The 17,854-nt window shown below is 40.3% G+C and overlaps 1 protein-coding gene across 1 annotated transcript in view; it reads right to left on the minus strand.

Annotated features, from left to right (window-relative positions):
* Nucleotides 1-17,854, minus strand: part of ROBO1 (roundabout guidance receptor 1) — a 440,486-nt gene that overhangs the window by 88,075 nt on the left and 334,557 nt on the right. The window contains exon 7 of the mRNA XM_078847927.1: nucleotides 10,580-10,588. Within this exon, the coding sequence (XP_078704053.1) occupies nucleotides 10,580-10,588 (9 nt within the window). The remainder of the gene's footprint in view (nucleotides 1-10,579; nucleotides 10,589-17,854) is intronic.

Below are 17,854 nucleotides of genomic sequence, written 5' to 3' on the forward strand. Positions count from 1 at the left end.
GTCAACATATTGAGTTGCGACATCATAGCCTAACTCCTGTGTTTGCTTCCAACTAAAAAACCTCTGATCCTGCTGTGGGGAAGGTGAAAAAAAATACCCACTTTGCCTAGGTAAATCTGTCAGTGAGGGAAAAATTCCTTCCCAGGCCCTTGAGAAAGGAATGACTAGTGCAGTGCCCACAGGGGATCCTGACCAACCTGGTATTTCACCACTTCCATGGGTGGGAGGGTGGATGCTGCTCCACTTGATCCTGGTAAAAGAGAGCTTTTCCTGCCTGGCATGTACTTATATAAACTCCCCTCTCTTCCAGTCAGCTGGGTGGATCAGTCAGCATCCTCACATTGACTTGCTCTGTGGCTGCTGCAAACTCACTCCGTGCCTCTGTAGCCCTTAAAGAGGTACATACCTTCCTCCAGCAAGCCATACAATGCCTTCCTCTCACCCCCCTGCACCAGCTTCATGTGTGGTGAGGTCATTTTGGCAGGAGTGGCCAACTGATGGCCTACTGGGTATGGGATGCAGCTCCACTCCTCATCTCAAAAGCCGAACTTCAGGTTACTCTTGATTGTACTACACTACACAGCATCACTCTTTCTCAACAGAACAGCTCTCTGCCCAAAGCATGTGAAAATACGATCTGACACATTCTGGAATTTTCAGAGGATGTCTAGTAAAACCACCCAACAACTCGTATCCCACATCAGAAGACCGTGATAAAAGAAAAGAACAGAGTTCAAATGAATGTTCTTTAAATTCTTGCACTTTGGAACTCACTCTGAAGTACCACTTTTCTGTTTCTTCAGAAATACCAAAAAGGAGAAAAGTTTAGCTCTCGCTCACAGGAAGAGGAGTGGCTCCAAAAAAAGGAGGGAGATTGGGACTAAAACCAAGCAGTGATGTGTATAAGGTAAGGGCAGAATGGCCTGTTCCTTGCCAGGCCCAGTGCCTGCTCCAGCCATCAAGCTCTCCACAGTAAAATTCATCTGAAACCTCCAACAGATACACATCTGTCTTGGTTGGTCAATTACATTCCCAAAAATCAAGTTAATTTATAAGTGCTGACATTCCAACTTTTTTTTTACAAGAGGATTTTGTTATTGTATGTCAAAAATAACTCCATCAAGCAACTGAAGGTTTTTGCCCACCTGTAAAAACACAGGGGATACTAATGTATGAAAATAAATCCCTCTAGAAACAGGGCATCATGTCAGCTACAAATTTGTGGTGAGGGCAAAGGGTGAGTTTCATATCAAAAATATAAGCAAGTCTGTTAAAGAGGCATCATGTGCTTAAAAAAAATTGGACTCCTAAGCTTTATTAGTCTTCTCTTGATAGTTAAAGTTGTTATAACTGAAGAGAAGTGAGAAAAGATATTTTTATTATTACAGTTTTGCATTTGACAGCACTTTGCGTATAGCTTTCAATGAGTCAGTTTCCACTATGTCTGTGATGGTTTTTCACATATCAACAAGGGTAAGAAAACACTAGTGTTTAAATAGGAAAAATGTTACTGCGAAACCACAAAAACTGGCAAAGAGACTCAGGAAGAGGTGTGGTACCTGAAGCTTTTTTTTAACATTTTTGAAACTAACTCACTTTCAAGTAAACACTGTCTTTTAAGCATTAAGTTCACATTGCAACAGAATTGTGCATTTAAAAGTTAAATACAAAGAGGTAGCAACATTATTGCTGTTACAATTATTTTCTTAAAATGTGAGATTTACAGTGAGAGAAATGAACAAAAAATGGTGAACAAAGTGATTTACTGATTAATGACAATCTTTTAATACTTTACTCATGCCATCAATCCTATCTGTCTCATTGGGACTATTGATGTCAATAAGTCTACTCACTAGAGCAGGAGTTTGCTAGTTCCCACCCCAATGCTGCATACAAGTACAAGTTGTGGATGTCAGAGAAACAACTATTGTGCTTGACAGATGTATAAATGTGATCAAGAATAGCTTCAAATACACAGATGTAGTGCCTGCATTTCTAAATAGCACGTTATTTTCCCCACAGAAGTGTACGCAAACGTAGATCTAATGTTTGATTGTCTTTAGTCTGATTTTAAAAGTTATAGCTCAAGACATGGAGTTAGGTAATCTCAGTTACTGGCTTGGCTTTACTTCCCAATCAGGACTTGGACAAGTCACAATCTTCATGTGCCTCAGTTTCTCATTCCAGAAAATTGTGATAATACTTATCTACCTCACAAAACAAAGGACTAAGGTGATAAGAAACTTTGTTCATTTATATTTATAATGTGCTGTTGAGATTTCATGCTGGAAGGCACTAAAGAAGTGCCATGTATTATCATATTACTTGTTCATTAGTTATCAGTATAACTATTACTGTTTGTGAATTAGTGCCAGGTTCTCAGAAAGTACCTTGCTATTCAGCTGAGGCAAGTTGAATTTATTTGATCAGAGCTCTGAGGGTTTTTTTGGGTTTTTTTTTTGATCTTTCAAATAAAATCCATTCTAAAACTTTAGACTTATGGATACTTAAATCTTTATTTCTTCATCACCTTCTTGACACTTCTCTTCTATTGCACTATATATGCTAATATAAAAGATTCAAAACTATATAATTTATACAATAGGAATCAAATAATTGTAATCTTCATTTATGTACGGCTTCTAAAAAACTTTAATCCAAGAAGTTTTAAATGAACTGGTATTTACTTGTAAATGCCTGTCAAAATTTCAAGTGACTGGTAATGGGGTTTCCACATCTGTTGCAGGGGAAAAAAATATTTTCAGAATGTTGCCCAGATTTTATATATCCTCTAAATATCAAATAAAGAACTAGCTTTATGCCACATTAATCCTCTTTCAAGTGAGAAACAACAGAGGTTGGACAAGCCTACAGGGACAGAGACTGATGGGAGATGGGATGCTAGTGGCAGCTGTGTGTTTATGTATGTTGGAGTAGAGCAGACAGGTAGGTTGGGAAGGAGAAGTAGATAGGTAGGGTGACAGGCAATGGAGCAGGCACAGAGCATTTAAGATGCTGTAGGCCAGTCAGAGAGAAGACAAGAAATGGTGTCATAAATATAAAGGGAAGGGTAAACCCCTTTGAAATCCCTTCTGGCCAGGGGAAAGCTCCTCTCACCTGTAAAGGGTTAAGAAGCTAAAGGTAACCTCGCTGGCACCTGACCAAAATGACCAATGAGGAGACAAGATACTTTCAAAAGCTGGGAGGAGGGAGAGAAACAAAGGGTCTGTGTCTGTCTGTATGCTGGTTTCTGCCAGGGATAGACCAGGAATGGAGCCTTACAACTTTTAGTAAGTAATCTAGCTAGGTATGTGTTAGATTATGATTTCTTTAAATGGCTGAGAAAAGAATTGTGCTGAATAGAATAACTATTTTTGTCTGTGTATCTTTTTTGTAACTTAAGGTTTTGCCTAGAGGGGTTCTCTATGTTTTTGAATCTAATTACCCTGTAAGATATCTACCATCCTGATTTTACAGGGGGGATTTCTTTATTTCTATTTACTTCTATTTTTTATTAAAAGTCTTCTTGTAAAAAACTGAATGCTTTTTCATTGTTCTCAGATCCAAGGGTTTGGGTATGTGGTCACCTATGCAAATTGGTGAGGCTTTTTATCCAACATTTCCCAGGAAAAGGGGGGGTGCAAGTGTTGGGAGGATTGTTCATTGTTCTTAAGATCCAAGGATCTGGGTCTGTAGTCACGTAGGCAAATTGGTGAGGCTTTTTACCAAACCTTGTCCAGGAAGTGGGGTGCAAGGTTTTGGGAAGTATTTTGGGGGGAAGGACGCATCCAAACAGCTCTTCCCCAGTAACCAGTATTAGTTTGGTGGTGGTAGCGGCCAGTCCAAGGATAACGGGTGTAATATTTTGTACCTTGGGGAAGTTTTGACCTAAGCTGGTAAAGATAAGCTTAGGAGGTTTTTCATGCAGGTCCCCACATCTGTACCCTAGAGTTCAGAGTCGGGGAGGAACCTTGACAAATGGACATAGTGGAGAAGCTGCAGAGCTGGCCAAGGGGAGCAAGTTCTCTGAAAAGAAAGTGTTGCAGTATGATGGGTGTGTTGCAAACTTCTGATCCCCCAGTTCTTCCCAGTGTGCTACACTGTGTGGTCCATGACTAGGGCTCCCATGGTAATCCAAACAGCAGCAGCAACTACTGGAATGATGGACTAAAGGGCATAGAAAAGTCTGTGTGATAGGTTGTCAGTGCTTAATGAGCTGATCGAGCCTTGAACGCTAATTCTTTTGGAAAATCGAGGGGGCCTTCCACTACTTTTAAAGTAACTACTCATAAAAGGGCTTAAACCCCACAGAAATATGTTCCAAACCTGACATCACTAAACAGTCCAATATAATTACACACTTTTTATTTGTAACTAAAAAATAATTAAATAATTAAATTATACAGACTCCAGTATGTAAATAGCATAACATTTCCTTTTTACAAACTGATTGCCGATACTGCGTAGTTGTTTTGCTTGCATTTTTTAATACATGTATTCTTAAAAAAGGTAGTCTAAGTCAATGTGCTGTATTCCTTTTCTCCAGTGGTTTCTCTTTGTAAGTTGCTCTGATCTTATCAAGGCAATTTGAAACCCTTAGTGTCCTCAAGATTGACCATTTCTCATGCAGTCATTTGTGTAAAGTATCATTTTCTACAGAGCAATAAAAGACTACCAACATTTCCCGCTCTAAAAATTTTAAATACTGCCATTCATCTGTGTGTATACCACAACAAGGAAGAATATACGAAAATAATACTAGGTACATTACAGAAGAATTAGGGTATCCCTTTTCACCCTTGTTCTTTGGGCTCCATGTAGAAATGCTATTTTCAACTGCTGCTTATTGCTATTCAGATGCATACATAATTTGACCTTTTTTTCAAATATTCTGTTAGAAATTATCTTCATTTAAGGCCTGATTGGATACCCTTACTCACCAAGAACAATAACTTGCACAATAAATAGTCCCATTGACTTCAATGGAGTGCCTTGTGTGGTAAGGTGCTACTCATTGTGAGTAAGAGTATCACAGTCTAGATCCATATGGGTGGTACACATACAAGTATGTGGTTCAGCAGGAGTTTTCACATTTCTTTGTAATATCTTTCTTAAATTAACATGGTGTTTGTGATTCCAGTTCCTGCTAGAGAAATGATTATATGTAATTATACTTATGAAGATTTGAATACTTCCTCATGTTTCATATTGTGAGCTAAAGTGTTTAAGTGAGCTAAAGTGAACAAGTTATCTTGGTTATATAGAGAAACTACATGTAATTCTACTTGCTATGAACTGCATCTTACGTGCTGACTAAGATGGATAGCAATCTGAAAGAAAGACAGAGGATAAAGACCAAGGAGAGAAAGAGGGGGATTATTTAGCATAATAATATTGGATATAAGTAGTCACCATCAGAAAAAAATCTTTGCCAGAGTAAGATCTAGTAGCACAGTACAGCCGCCTGAGGGAAGTGGTGGAATCCCCAACAATTTCAACAAAAATGCTTCAAATGCACAGCAAGAAGAAAAAAAAAGGAAGTGACGCTAAACTGGAAGGAGTGGTAGATACGCTGGAGGGTAGGGATAGGATACAGAGGGACCTAGACAAATTGGAGGATTGGGCCAAAAGAAATCTGATGAGATTCAACAAGGACAAGTGCAGAGTCCTGCACTTCGGACGGAAGAATCCAATGCACCGCTACAGACTAGGGACCGAATGGCTCGGCAGCAGTTCTGCAGAGAAGGACCTAGGGGTTACAGTGGACGAGAAGTTGGATATGAGTCAACAGTGTGCCCTTGTTGCCAAGAAGGCCAATGGCATTTTGGTACGTATAAGTCGGGGCATTGCCAGCAGATCGAGGGACGTGATCGTTCCCCTCTATTCGACATTGGTGAGGCCTCATCTGGAGTACTGTGTCCAGTTTTGGGCCCTACACTACAAGAAGGATGTGGAAAAATTGGAAAGAGTCCAGCAGAGGGCAACAAAAATGATTAGGGGACTGGAACACATGACTTATGAGGAGAGGCTGAGGGAGCTGGGATTGTTTAGCTTGCAGAAGAGAAGAATGAGGGGGGATTTGATAGCTGCTTTGAACTACCTGAAAGGGGGTTCCAAAGAGGATGGATCTAGACTGTTCTTAGTGGTAGCAGATGACAGAACAAGGAGTAATGGTCTCAAGTTGCAGTGGGGGAGATTTAGGTTGGATATTAGGAAAAACTTTTTCACGACGAGGGTGGTGAAACACTGGAATGCGTTACCTAGGGAGGTGGTGGAATCTCCTTCCCTAGAAGTTTTTAAGGTCAGGCTTGACAAAGCCCTGGCTGGGATGATTTAGTTGGGGATCGGTCCTGCTTTGAGCAAGGGGTTGGACTAGATGACCTCCTGAGGTCCTTTCCGACCCTGATATTCTATGATTCTATGAAATGCCACTGAAAAGTAGCTGTCAAGATCGTTAACATATATCATTCAAGTTATAAATACACCTCAAATAGTCAAATTCTCTTCCTAGATGGACATTTGAATAGGTCTCTCCAAAGTGGATTGGTTGGAATTCTCTGCTCCACCTGAAAGTGCTACTCCCACAATACGTACAGATTGTGCTGTAATCGAGACATCTCAGGAAAGTAGCACAGTCTCACAGGAAGTGGGCGGGGTAAGCAAAAGTTTGATGCTACCATTTGGGAAAGACAGGTACTGTACTGGTACAAATTCAATGCTGAAAATTTAATTTTGCCTAGAGCTGGTTGCAAATATGGTGTGAAATATGCATGTGTGGGTAGGTTATTAGGACATGTTATCAAAACTGCACGGTATGTCATCACCACATATATTGTGATAGTTTAGCAGCATCACCTCTGAAGCCACAAGTAACAAGAGGTCAATTTAAATAGCAAAGATTCAAACTCATAACTGTTTTCCACATTTCATTGAGCAGCAGACACACTTGCAGCTGGAGCTCCGTGATGCATGTGACAAACAATTCTGTGTTGGTGTTACCGCCAAGATGTCACCAGCCTTTTTAGTTGGCACAGGAAATACACACCAGCACAAGGCTGACATATCATTTAAATCTCCCTATTTTGTTTTCAATGGTAGTTACTGGCTGCTGAGCTCTTTTAAAAATCTGGTCACTTCATATAGATGCCTACCGGGGACTGAGCCCTGGAAAAGCTGGCCTCTAAACTGGGGGTGCTGGGCACTAAAATCTGGCCCCATCCCCATTGTGTGACTGTGTCTCATTTGTAAAATCAGCATTGTATTAATATCTGCCTTATATGGAGTTGTGAAGGTTACTTTTAAAGTATTTTGAGATCCTCAGATGAAGAATGCTATTCAGGTGAAAAATACTGCAGTGAAGTGGCCTTTTGTGGGAGGAGGGTGAGAAAGAAACTTACTCAAACTATTTGTCTCTATGGTAGACTTTACTGAAACCAACTATGAAATAAAAAAGTTGATTAAAAAGGTTTTCATTACAAACTAAGAAAAAAAATGAGAGAGACCACCTGCTGTGTGGTTCTAAAAGTCAGCACTTCTCAGGTTAAAACATGCACGATTTTCCGTTTAAAATGTTTATAAATTCTGTAGTCATTGCCTGGGGGTGATAGAAACCCCCTTGGAGAATCTCTGAACTATGGAGGGGGTGTGTGTGTGTTAGTGTGTGGATATTTGAGATAATCTAGTCCTTCAACCTGTTTTTCTCCCAAAGAAAAGACAAAAAATAGGCATATTAGAGATTTCTAGCAGAAAACATTTTATAAACCAGTGACAATTTAGGGAGCTCAGATAGGACATGAATCCCCACTGTGTTACCCCAGATTTACACTCCATTCATTTCAAAACAGAAGCAATGCCATAAATGAAGCATTTTTTTTTTTTTAGTTCTGCACAGCTCAGAGCAGGAACTATGTCTTCTGCTGTGTTTAGAAAGGACCTAGCTACTATTACAATCTAAGTAAATACTAATGCCTTAAAAAAAAAAAAGCCAGTCAGAAACTGTAAATAAGCTTACTGAATAAGAGTATAAAAGATGTGATGATAGCCTAATGCAGTTGGAACAACTCCTAGGAACTGTCTAATATGTTTTTGTTTTTTTTTTAAAGAGATAATGGACTCTGAATTTTCCTCAGTCATCTGGTTTTGGCACCACAGTTCTTTTCTTCGGAAAGATTATTTAAAACCCATAGAAAATGTTCTCTGCCTTTCAGAAGAAAATCTGTTCGGGCTCCTATGCAAAAGCTAAAACTAAACTGTACAATTACGGATTAACAAATGGAAACCTTATGCTGACAATACATTAAAGCTATTTGGAAAGAGCAGGGGAAGACTCCATGATCAATGGCTACAGACACTCAGTAAAAAGGAAGGAAAGTAAATCACTACCATGAAATAATGTTTGAACCTTAGAAAATGTTGTTTGTGTTACCTGGTAAGGAATACTGTTAAGTGAAACAGATACAATTTTAAAGAGATCTGAATTAAAAAAACCCAACATTGCTATCAGTAAAAATAAAAAAACGGAGTTCACATATGGCAGACCTACTGCAAAGTTGTTTTGGCTTTTAAACCCATAAAACAAATCATGAACTATCAGGAACTTCTAATTACAGATAGTAAAAAGTGACACAAATATAAGAATCTGGAATTAACCAGCCTGGTTACGCCAGAATCAGCAACAAAACTTGGCTATTTTCCTGTTGGTCGTGGTAGAAAAGAGCTGCTCAGGGAAGGAACCACATCTTTGGGCAGAGAAAACCCTTTGATTTAGTTACTACTGCTCTGTTTCCAGGATATATCAACTTAGCCTGGTCAGAACTTCTGCCCTGGATTTACTGAGCTGCATTTCAGAAAGTGGCAGCATTGAGTGCTAACACTTAGGAACTCAATGTTTTCCCTTAATTCCTGTCAAAGGACCCCCTCTGTACTTAAACTACTGGTAGGCTGGAAGGAGGGGAAGAGACAAGGCCATAAAATACTTCCCAGAAAGGAGAATTCATGGAGACAACTCTGTGGAACCTCTTGATTTGCATAGTGACAGAAGCCCGGGCTTTCAACATGCCGTAGACCCTCCTGTAGTGCCATCAGGGAGAGCTGGCAGTTAGCTTGGAGAAAAGCCAATACAAAAAGGATCATACCTGCCTTTGAAATATGGAATGAGAGCAGAAAGCCCGTCATATTCGCACTGAGAAGCAGGGGTACCCAGTAAGAGAAAGAGAAGCAGCAGGAGGCATGATGTAAGCCTCAGTAGTATCACGCAGTGGCAAATGAATCTTGTAGGATATATTGTGCATGGCTGATGGGGCATGTGCCACAAAGAGAAGGAAAATGTTTGGACTACAATCTTGGGAGTACCTTTGCAGTCATTCACAGCAAATAGAAGAGGATACCAATAGAAGTAAGTATATTGCTCCTGCAAGAAGCAGAATTTACATGTGCAGTGCAGGTCATTCAGGCCTGCAGCAACAAGATTTTTCTTGCACTGGAGGATCATGACATAGTGCCTAGTTACATGCTGTAGCTTGCACTATGAAGACTTTTAAGAGTACTGTATTTATCCTTAATTTGTCCCTCTAACTTCCCTAGCTATTATTCAACACATAATGAAAGAGAATTTTAATGCCCAAACATACCAGTAGCAAAATGGTATAGTAAACCTGCTCCTTAGCAAAACAACGTAAGAGTGCAGTGTTTACTGTTGAAAAGTCAGCATTTGTCACCAGTTAGCACACATGGCATCTAAGTTTAACACATGGTGTCTAAGTTTTGTAAGGTTGGGCGGATGTTCAGTGCAGGTACTCCGTAGGGAGGACAGTCAGTGACCAGATAAATGGCCTGGTAAAGGACTTAAAAGGAGGTACTGGATAAAGGAACAGAATGGGGGAAGGTGTTAGGGACTCCGCTGATTGGTACGGCAGGGGGCCAACCCGCCCACCGTTCTCATAGCCCTCCTTAACCCTCTTACGAAGGTGGTGGATGATAAGGGCCAAGCCATGGGTTGGCTGGGGGACCTGGATGGAAACAAATGGGGGCTGGTGGAAGCCCTGAAGAACTGATTTGAATAAACATGGATTTGCCTCCACTGTACACTTTATCTGTCAGGTAGTCCCAGACATCTATATAATAAAGTCGCGGCCTGATTAAAGCCCGTAACAAGTCTCCTGTCCTTCTTGTGGTGTACCCAGACAACAGAAACACAAATACGGTACTTTGCACATTCTTGTGTTTTTGTGCTGTGGTTTCTTTAAAAACAAGCAAACAAACAAAAAAACCCCAAAAGACTTGCTAGCTAGTAAATCTGCTGCTGTGAAAAGTAAACATTTATATGTTTGTTAATATCAATTTTCAGAGCAGCAGACTTACTAGCTAGCTGGAAGGCTATTAAAACTGATATTAGTAAACGGACAAATATCAATTTTCACAGCAGATTTATTCAGCCTTGGCGAGCCAGAGGACAAATTAAGCCCTGGATGGGGAAGTGGGTAGGGAGACAGCAGCGGGGGCCAAGGGCAACGTGTGGGGAAGTGTAAACTCAGGGCCCGCCCCGCGGCCAGTCCAGGGCCAGAGCCCGAAGCCCTATGACTGGAGCCTGCTGCCCACCACTCCACGGCGGAGGCCTGAAGTCTGAGCCTCACCACCCCAGGAAGGTGGGGAACTCACTGGCTGCCTCTGGCGTTTGTGGATCCAGAGGGGGGCAGGACCCACCCCATGATGGTGCTCCGCCCCACCCACCCCCAGTCACTGCCCAGGAGGCTGTGGCCACAAGAAAAGCCCCTGGTGGCTGCATGCAGCCATGGTGGCCACATTTGAGAAACACTGTTGTAGATCTTCTGTAAAAAAACAAATCAGGAGTCGAACACAAAGCAGAAAAGTAAAGATTACCTTTATATTGGTGTTTAGTATAATTTCATATAATCCAAGGATATTTCACAATCAACATAAAATATACACACCTGTTTATGATCCAACCAACCACTGGATAATATTGTCACCCCATTATTAACCAATTTCATACATACACACAAAACAGAAGAAAAATTGAGCAAATTGAGAATTGTAAAATTATATTTTCATCCATTCTGATTAAATTATTTAAACACTAGCTTTAGAATAAGAGCAACAAAACAAAGTCTGCAACAATGAAGACTATTACATCAGTTATCAATTTTTTTCCTAACCGTAAGGCTTAGGAAATTACAGCTATTAGAAAAATAGTCTTCAATAGCTCTATTTATATAAATATTCTTTAGTTGGTGATTAAAAGCCATTGTTTTCATGTTTTTTACAGCACTGATGAAAAAAATCAGCAAGTTGAAAACTCCTAGCTTTAAAATATTTTTAATATAATACTTCTTTGGACCACCGCTGGTCCACAGCACTTGGAATGATTTCCTAAGAGGCAGCTGGTTTCCTTCGCTGTTTCCAGTAGCTAACTTGGATTCAGAGACTTGACATTAAAAAAAACAAACAAACAAAAAAACGATTTTCTAACAATACTTTTTCCCTGTAAGCATTTGCTATAGCTATCATGAGATGTTGTGCAGTTACTACTGAGAGGGAACTGGTCCAGAAGATCATGAATTGTAGGGTAGATAATTAATTAAATAATCTATTAAAATGTAGGTCACAACATGAAAAAGTTTGAGAATATCATAGATCATAATTTCTTAAAGCCCCAATTCAAAAATTCAATTTTTTAAAAATTAGGAATGGTTATTTATTAAGCTATGTTAAATGGATTTGAAGAGCTCTGTGTAAGTTTGAAAGCTTGTCTCTCTCACCAACAGAAGTTGGTCCAATAAAAGATATTACCTCACCCACCTTGTCTCTCTCAAGATTTATATCAGTTCACTTGAAATAGTGGAGGCAACAGATCACTGATAGAAATCTCAAGTGCTGTCATAGTTATGGCAGTCATTAAGGGTAAAATGGCTGTTCCTTAAGCTATAAAACCACAAGTGGTGCTTTCCCTCATTTGTCTTTTCACAAATTTGTTAATAAAGAATCACTACATTTTACAGGACACTCACTTGTGGCTGACTATTTTGTCTGTGTTTTGATTGGGAATTATAGGCAGGATATGTCCTAAGAGTTCTAGGAATAAAAAAAAAAATCTGCTTTCAAAAGGAAAAATACATTTGAATTAGGGACTCAAATCAGGACGATTAGATCCAAATCAGGAACCCAACTTCAAAATTCAAGGGTGTTAAGATCCAGGGATTTGTTTGGGTCCTTCTCTAATGTCAATAGTGTGTTTGAAATATCACACTATTTTTAAAGCCACATGAAAAAAATCAGAATTTTATTTATTTTTATTTTAACTCATGAGCTGGAGATACCCTCACAGGAACTGTATTTACAATGAAACTCAGTATCACCCCAAACTGCATAAAAATGAACATCTCATTTGATAAATAAAGCAGCAAACTCCTTGTGTCCTCTGCCCCCTCCAAAATCCCTATCAAAATGATGATTTTTTGGCAGCATTCCTTGAGGGTTAAACTTGACCTATTTTGGACCACTGGGGGGGCGAGGGGGGAGAGAGACTACAAAGCAAAGATGCTTCTCCCTATCTTATTAAAACTCTGGCTCCCAGTTTATCTAAAGGTTTTGGTCACTATCACCCTTGCATAGAAGCATGGATCATAGTTAGCCTCAAGTGAACTGCCACTACAAGCAAAAACACAATGGATCCCTGATCTAACCAACCTTACAGAGCTGCTAGAGTCACATACTCCTCCAGAATAGTATCGCTGTTCCTGCCCAGTCGTCAACACTGAGTACCTTTACTAGTATTCTAGAATCCTTTGCACTTGTTCTTCAAAGCTGATGCTCTGTGACGAGCACACAGGATTCTGGGGTGCATCTGAGACTAAAGAAACCTGATACACATGAGTATGCAAAGGATCCTTGTTTTGGATATATGAGACTGTAATCCAAAGACCTCTTGATGCCAACTGCAGAGGTACAAGGGTTCCCAGGGGTACAGGGATCTCCTTAATTCACCAAAAGGGGCCATGTAAAGTCTCTACTGAAAGCCAGTGTCACATTAATGATGTGCAATGTATTATGGAAATTACATGTGGAGTGTTGACCATTGACCCCTGACCTGATCTTGAAGGATCTCTAGTTTTGGGTTTAAAAAAATCTATTTGATAAGCATGCTTGTAGAAATAATAATGAAAGTTATAATGCAAGTACGGAAACCACAGTGTACGTATATATACCAGTATTGAAAACAGGCTGGCTATAAAAAAGTAAAAGTATAGTAAAGAATGCAATTACCATAAGATAGCATGAATGATATATGCTTGACCTAAGGTTATGAAATCTAGTAATATGTATCTTGTGATAATTCAGCTATGTGTCTTGTGATAACCCAGTAAACCACAAATGAACAAATAACAGAATTTGAGAGTCTTTTTCCAACAGCTGTATTGATGAATCAAAGTGACGATTAAAGGAACTGATGGAAATGGTTTGGGTAACTGCTGAAAATGTAATTATGATCTCCCAGAATGCCAGATATGGTCCCCTGGAACACCAAGCACAGACAGGGGGTCAAAACCTAATCAGATTTGATCTTGGATGTATGTGTGTGGAATAAAAAAAGCATCTAAAAGGTAGTCACACCCATCCCTAGTTGGGACATCCAGGTAGTAAGAAGGCAGAAGCCTGTGCAGTCACACCCTCTTATGTAGGTCTCCACTTACTTTGTTTCAGTGTCACTTCCACTGGCTCTACTGGTTGTGAATATGCCAATACAAAGGGTCGTTCTGTTATATTTATTTCAATTTTCTTACTCTTGCTGTACTGATTAAGAGAAGCAATTAAACACATTTCACTTGAAGCATGTGCTTAAATCCCATGAAGTAAATGTGACTGAAGCATGTGTTTAAGTGCTTTACTGAATATAGATGGACCTATGCATATGCTTAAGAACTTTGCCATATCAGGGCCTAGGTTATGGGCCTATTCCAAACAAGCATTATGGTATTCTGGAAATACAGCCCCACACCCATCCCCCTTTGATCTTGTAAACATTCATGCAACTAAGTAATTCTACATATTAGTAAGCCCCTGAAAAAAATAGGAATACTCAACATGTGTACATTTATTCACCTGCGTAAGTGTTTGCAAAACAGGGGCCACAAATTATTTCCGAAAGTGTAGCAGCAGAAATTGTAGTCACAAAATTAGCTGCTTTAATAGTAGCAACATTGGTTTCAAGACTAACAGTTGATCTTAGGATCAAATCTAACAAATTGTCTTGAAAATAATCTGAATTGTTATTCTTTCACTATTTTGTTTGTTTTTGTTTTTAATTTGAGAGTCCTTAATTAAAGAAAATGAACACAGGAGTGAATGATTTTGTGGACATCAAGTTCCTTATCTCATTTTCTTGTCTTAGTACCAAGACGTACAGAAAGATAAAACACCTCCAAAAAGCCTGGGGGATTCGTATGAGAACTTCACAGCAGAAGTATCCCTTTCCAGCAGGGCCGGCCCACAACATTTTGGCACCTGAGGCGGGGAGTTCAAATGACGCCCCCATGCCCCCTCGCTTGGGTCAAAACTTTGAAAGGTCTCAATTCTGCCTTCTTCCTGTTCTACTCCTCTCATGGTATTGGTCTGCTACCTACCCCAATAAAGGAGAACTAACAAATTAAAATGCAAAAAGAAATGGAGTACTTGTGGCACCTTAGCGACTAACCAATTTATTTGAGCATAAGCTTTCGTGAGCTACAGCAGTGAGCTGTGAGCAGTGAGCTACAGCAGTGAGCAGTGAGCTGTACAGCTGTAGCTCACGAAAGTTTATGCTCAGATAAATTGGTTAGTTGCTAAGGTGCCACAAGTACTCCTTTTCTTTTGTGGATACAGACTAACACGGCTGCTACTCTGAAACTTAAAATGCCTTGTTCAAAAATGCTAAGTAACACTTAACTTTCAAACGCCTGAACAACAAATGTAACTTTTCTTGTCTGCATAGTAAACACTGGCATTTTTATCTGTTTGAATAATCAAAGTGGTGCTTTCCGTGCCTTCTTGGTTGCAAAGATTTGAACTGCTTCCTTAAGGTCCACAGTCTGGGCCAGCTCACGCTCTATTGAGATGCTTGCAAGGCCGACCAGCCTCTCCTGTGTCATTGTGGAGCATAGATGTGTTTTTATTAACTTCAGCTTGGAGAAGCAGCGTTCTCCACTGGCAACTGTAACAGGAAGTGTTAGAAGTATGCACAGAGCAACAAAAGCACTTGGAAAGAGGGTAGTCATCTTATTTGTGCACAAATATTCCAGAACAGCCGTTGGAGTTGTTCCTGCTGAAATGTATCTTGAAAGGTCTTTCAGTTCATCACCTAAATCACTCACATCAATATTGCACGTAATCATGTGTCAACACTGTCTCTAGTGCTCTGCATTGCTGGTGTATAGTGAAGAGTTTTGGAATACCATACAAAATCCCAAATATACTGCTGTGTTCCTTGAGCTGCATGAAACGTTCTTCAACTGACTTTTATTGCACAATCTAGCACCTGGTTAAAGAATTCAACTTTGAATTGTTGTTTGGGTTCTCTTATGGGATTATCCCGTGCCTCGTAATCAAAATGTCTTCTTCTTCAGTGACTCTTGTATTCTTGAATGGGTGGGCTATTCTTGAATAGCTTCAGTGTGAAGTTCCTCTGCCAACTTCTGTGCACTCTTCAGAACATTTTGAAATCCCTCATCGGACTGGTAAGACCATAGGTCTGACTTTGCTTTGTCCAGTTGTTCCATTGCTCCAGACATATCATGGTTAACACCTTGGAGTATCTTGCTTACAACATTTATTTCAAACAGTATGTCATGCCACAACACTAAGCCACACAGAATTTGAAGTCATGTATGTTTCTGGTGATTCAATTTCCCTCTGCCACTGTTCTCCCACAAACAGTTCCTGTCATAGCATTATCCTCCATAATGGCAACTATGGCATCATCTATATTCCCAATTTGGTGTCTGATAGGCTTTATTGCCTCCACTTGACTTTCCCATCATGTGGCACTCAGTGGTTTCAGTGTCAGAGGATTTCCCAGATGTTGCTTCAAAATTTGCCATTGATGAGTTGATGCAGAGAAAACTACATAGATGCTTTGAATTACATTAAAAAAATTCAGCAGTCTCACTAGAAGCTGATGTTGCATCACTGACCACCAAGTTCAATGAATGAGAACTGCATGGGACAAAAAAAAAGCTTGAGGGTTTAACTCTCGGATCCGTGTCTGCACTTCTCTGTTCTTTCCTCTCATGTTGGCACCATTATTGTAGCCCTGACCTCTCATGTCAGCTATCGCAATTCTCGTACCTTCCAGCTTTTTAAGAGCATATTTGTCATACCAGCTCCTATAGTATCATCAATGTCAATAAATTCTAGAAAATGCTCTCTGACAGTCACCATTGCAGGGACATTTTCACTAGGTTCTGTTGTTGTTACAAAACGCACCATTAAAGTAATTTGTTCTGTATGGCTGATGTCAGGTGTGCAGTCCAGAATAACAGAGTAATATCTTGCTGACTTCAGATCTGCCACAATCTTCTGTTTGATTTTTGTTACCAGTAACTGTATGATCTCATTTTGAATAGTTTTTCCAAGGTAGTGGTGTGTACATTTCTTGAGTGGCAACTCTTCTTAGATGCTCCTGGAGTACAGCATCAAACTCAGCCATCAGCTCCACAATTTTAAGGAAGTTTCCATTGTTTGGCACATACAGCTGATCTGAAGTGCCATGCAGTGCTAGGTTTCTCACAATGGCAATGAGACTTTTCAGAACATTTTGCCAGTAAAGAGACTCTGATGAAATCTTCTCTTGATGCTGATCATCTATGGTGGCCTTTAAACTTAGTCTCATCTCAAGCTCTTTCCACCTATGGAATGCTCTCTGGTGACTGCTGCCTTCTCATGGCATGCCAGTTTTCTAGCCAGATTCTTCCAGTCCTTTGTTTCTGTAGAACCCAATGTGGCTGGAACATTAGACTGGAAGAGTTTGCAACAAAACCAGTATGCAGCATTCTGCATTTTTGAGTATATAAGCCATGGCCTCTCCACTTTGTCACCATTGGGGATTTCACGCCAGTAATGTGTTGGATGGAAACTTCTGTTTTCATTGTCTTTGGGGAACATGAAGTTTTCCACTTGCTGTGGCCCATGCAGTACAAAGAAGTCCCTCAGGCTACTGCTCAAGTGGGTTCCCAGTCCTGGATCATCTAGACTTAAGGAACTAAACTCAGCAGCAGCTGTTTCTTGCACCTCCACCATACTCTTCTCTGATCTACACTTTTTTTCAGGAATGTGCATGGTTACATCCATAGATGCTGTAGTAGCTGCCCCGTCACCTGCACTCTGACTAACTGGAAGATCAGGCATCTCCTCACCACTCACATCCCCACTGGGGCTGGAAGGCTCACTGTGAACATTTGTGTCTATGTATCTCAGGAGAGCTCCTTCCTGCTTAGACAGAAAAGCTTCCTTTGCTTTCTTTCTTTTTCTGAATGTTGCCCACAGGGGCATTTTCTTCTTTCACTCAGGACTGCTGTTCTGTGTCAGCTATAGTGGCTCTCAACACTCATCTGAAGGGGACAAATAAGCAGGTTGGTCGCAGGGCCTGAGTGAGGGAAGATAGCAGCGTATTAAGGGCCTAACTGGCTTCTACTACTTCAGTTGACTGCCTGTTCTCCTCAAGTGCATTCAGGGAAGCAGCAGGAAACAGGAAGCTCCCTGAGAAGCTGGTGTTAATCAGGCAAGGCTCCTGGGGATGCTAGAGAGGTACATAAGAGGCTCCTCCTCCTCTCTCTCCCTGCAGCTCCTGCTGCTTTCTGTTATT

This window comes from Lepidochelys kempii, chromosome 1 (assembly GCF_965140285.1).
Source record: "Lepidochelys kempii isolate rLepKem1 chromosome 1, rLepKem1.hap1, whole genome shotgun sequence".
NCBI classification, from domain to species: domain Eukaryota; kingdom Metazoa; phylum Chordata; order Testudines; family Cheloniidae; genus Lepidochelys; species Lepidochelys kempii.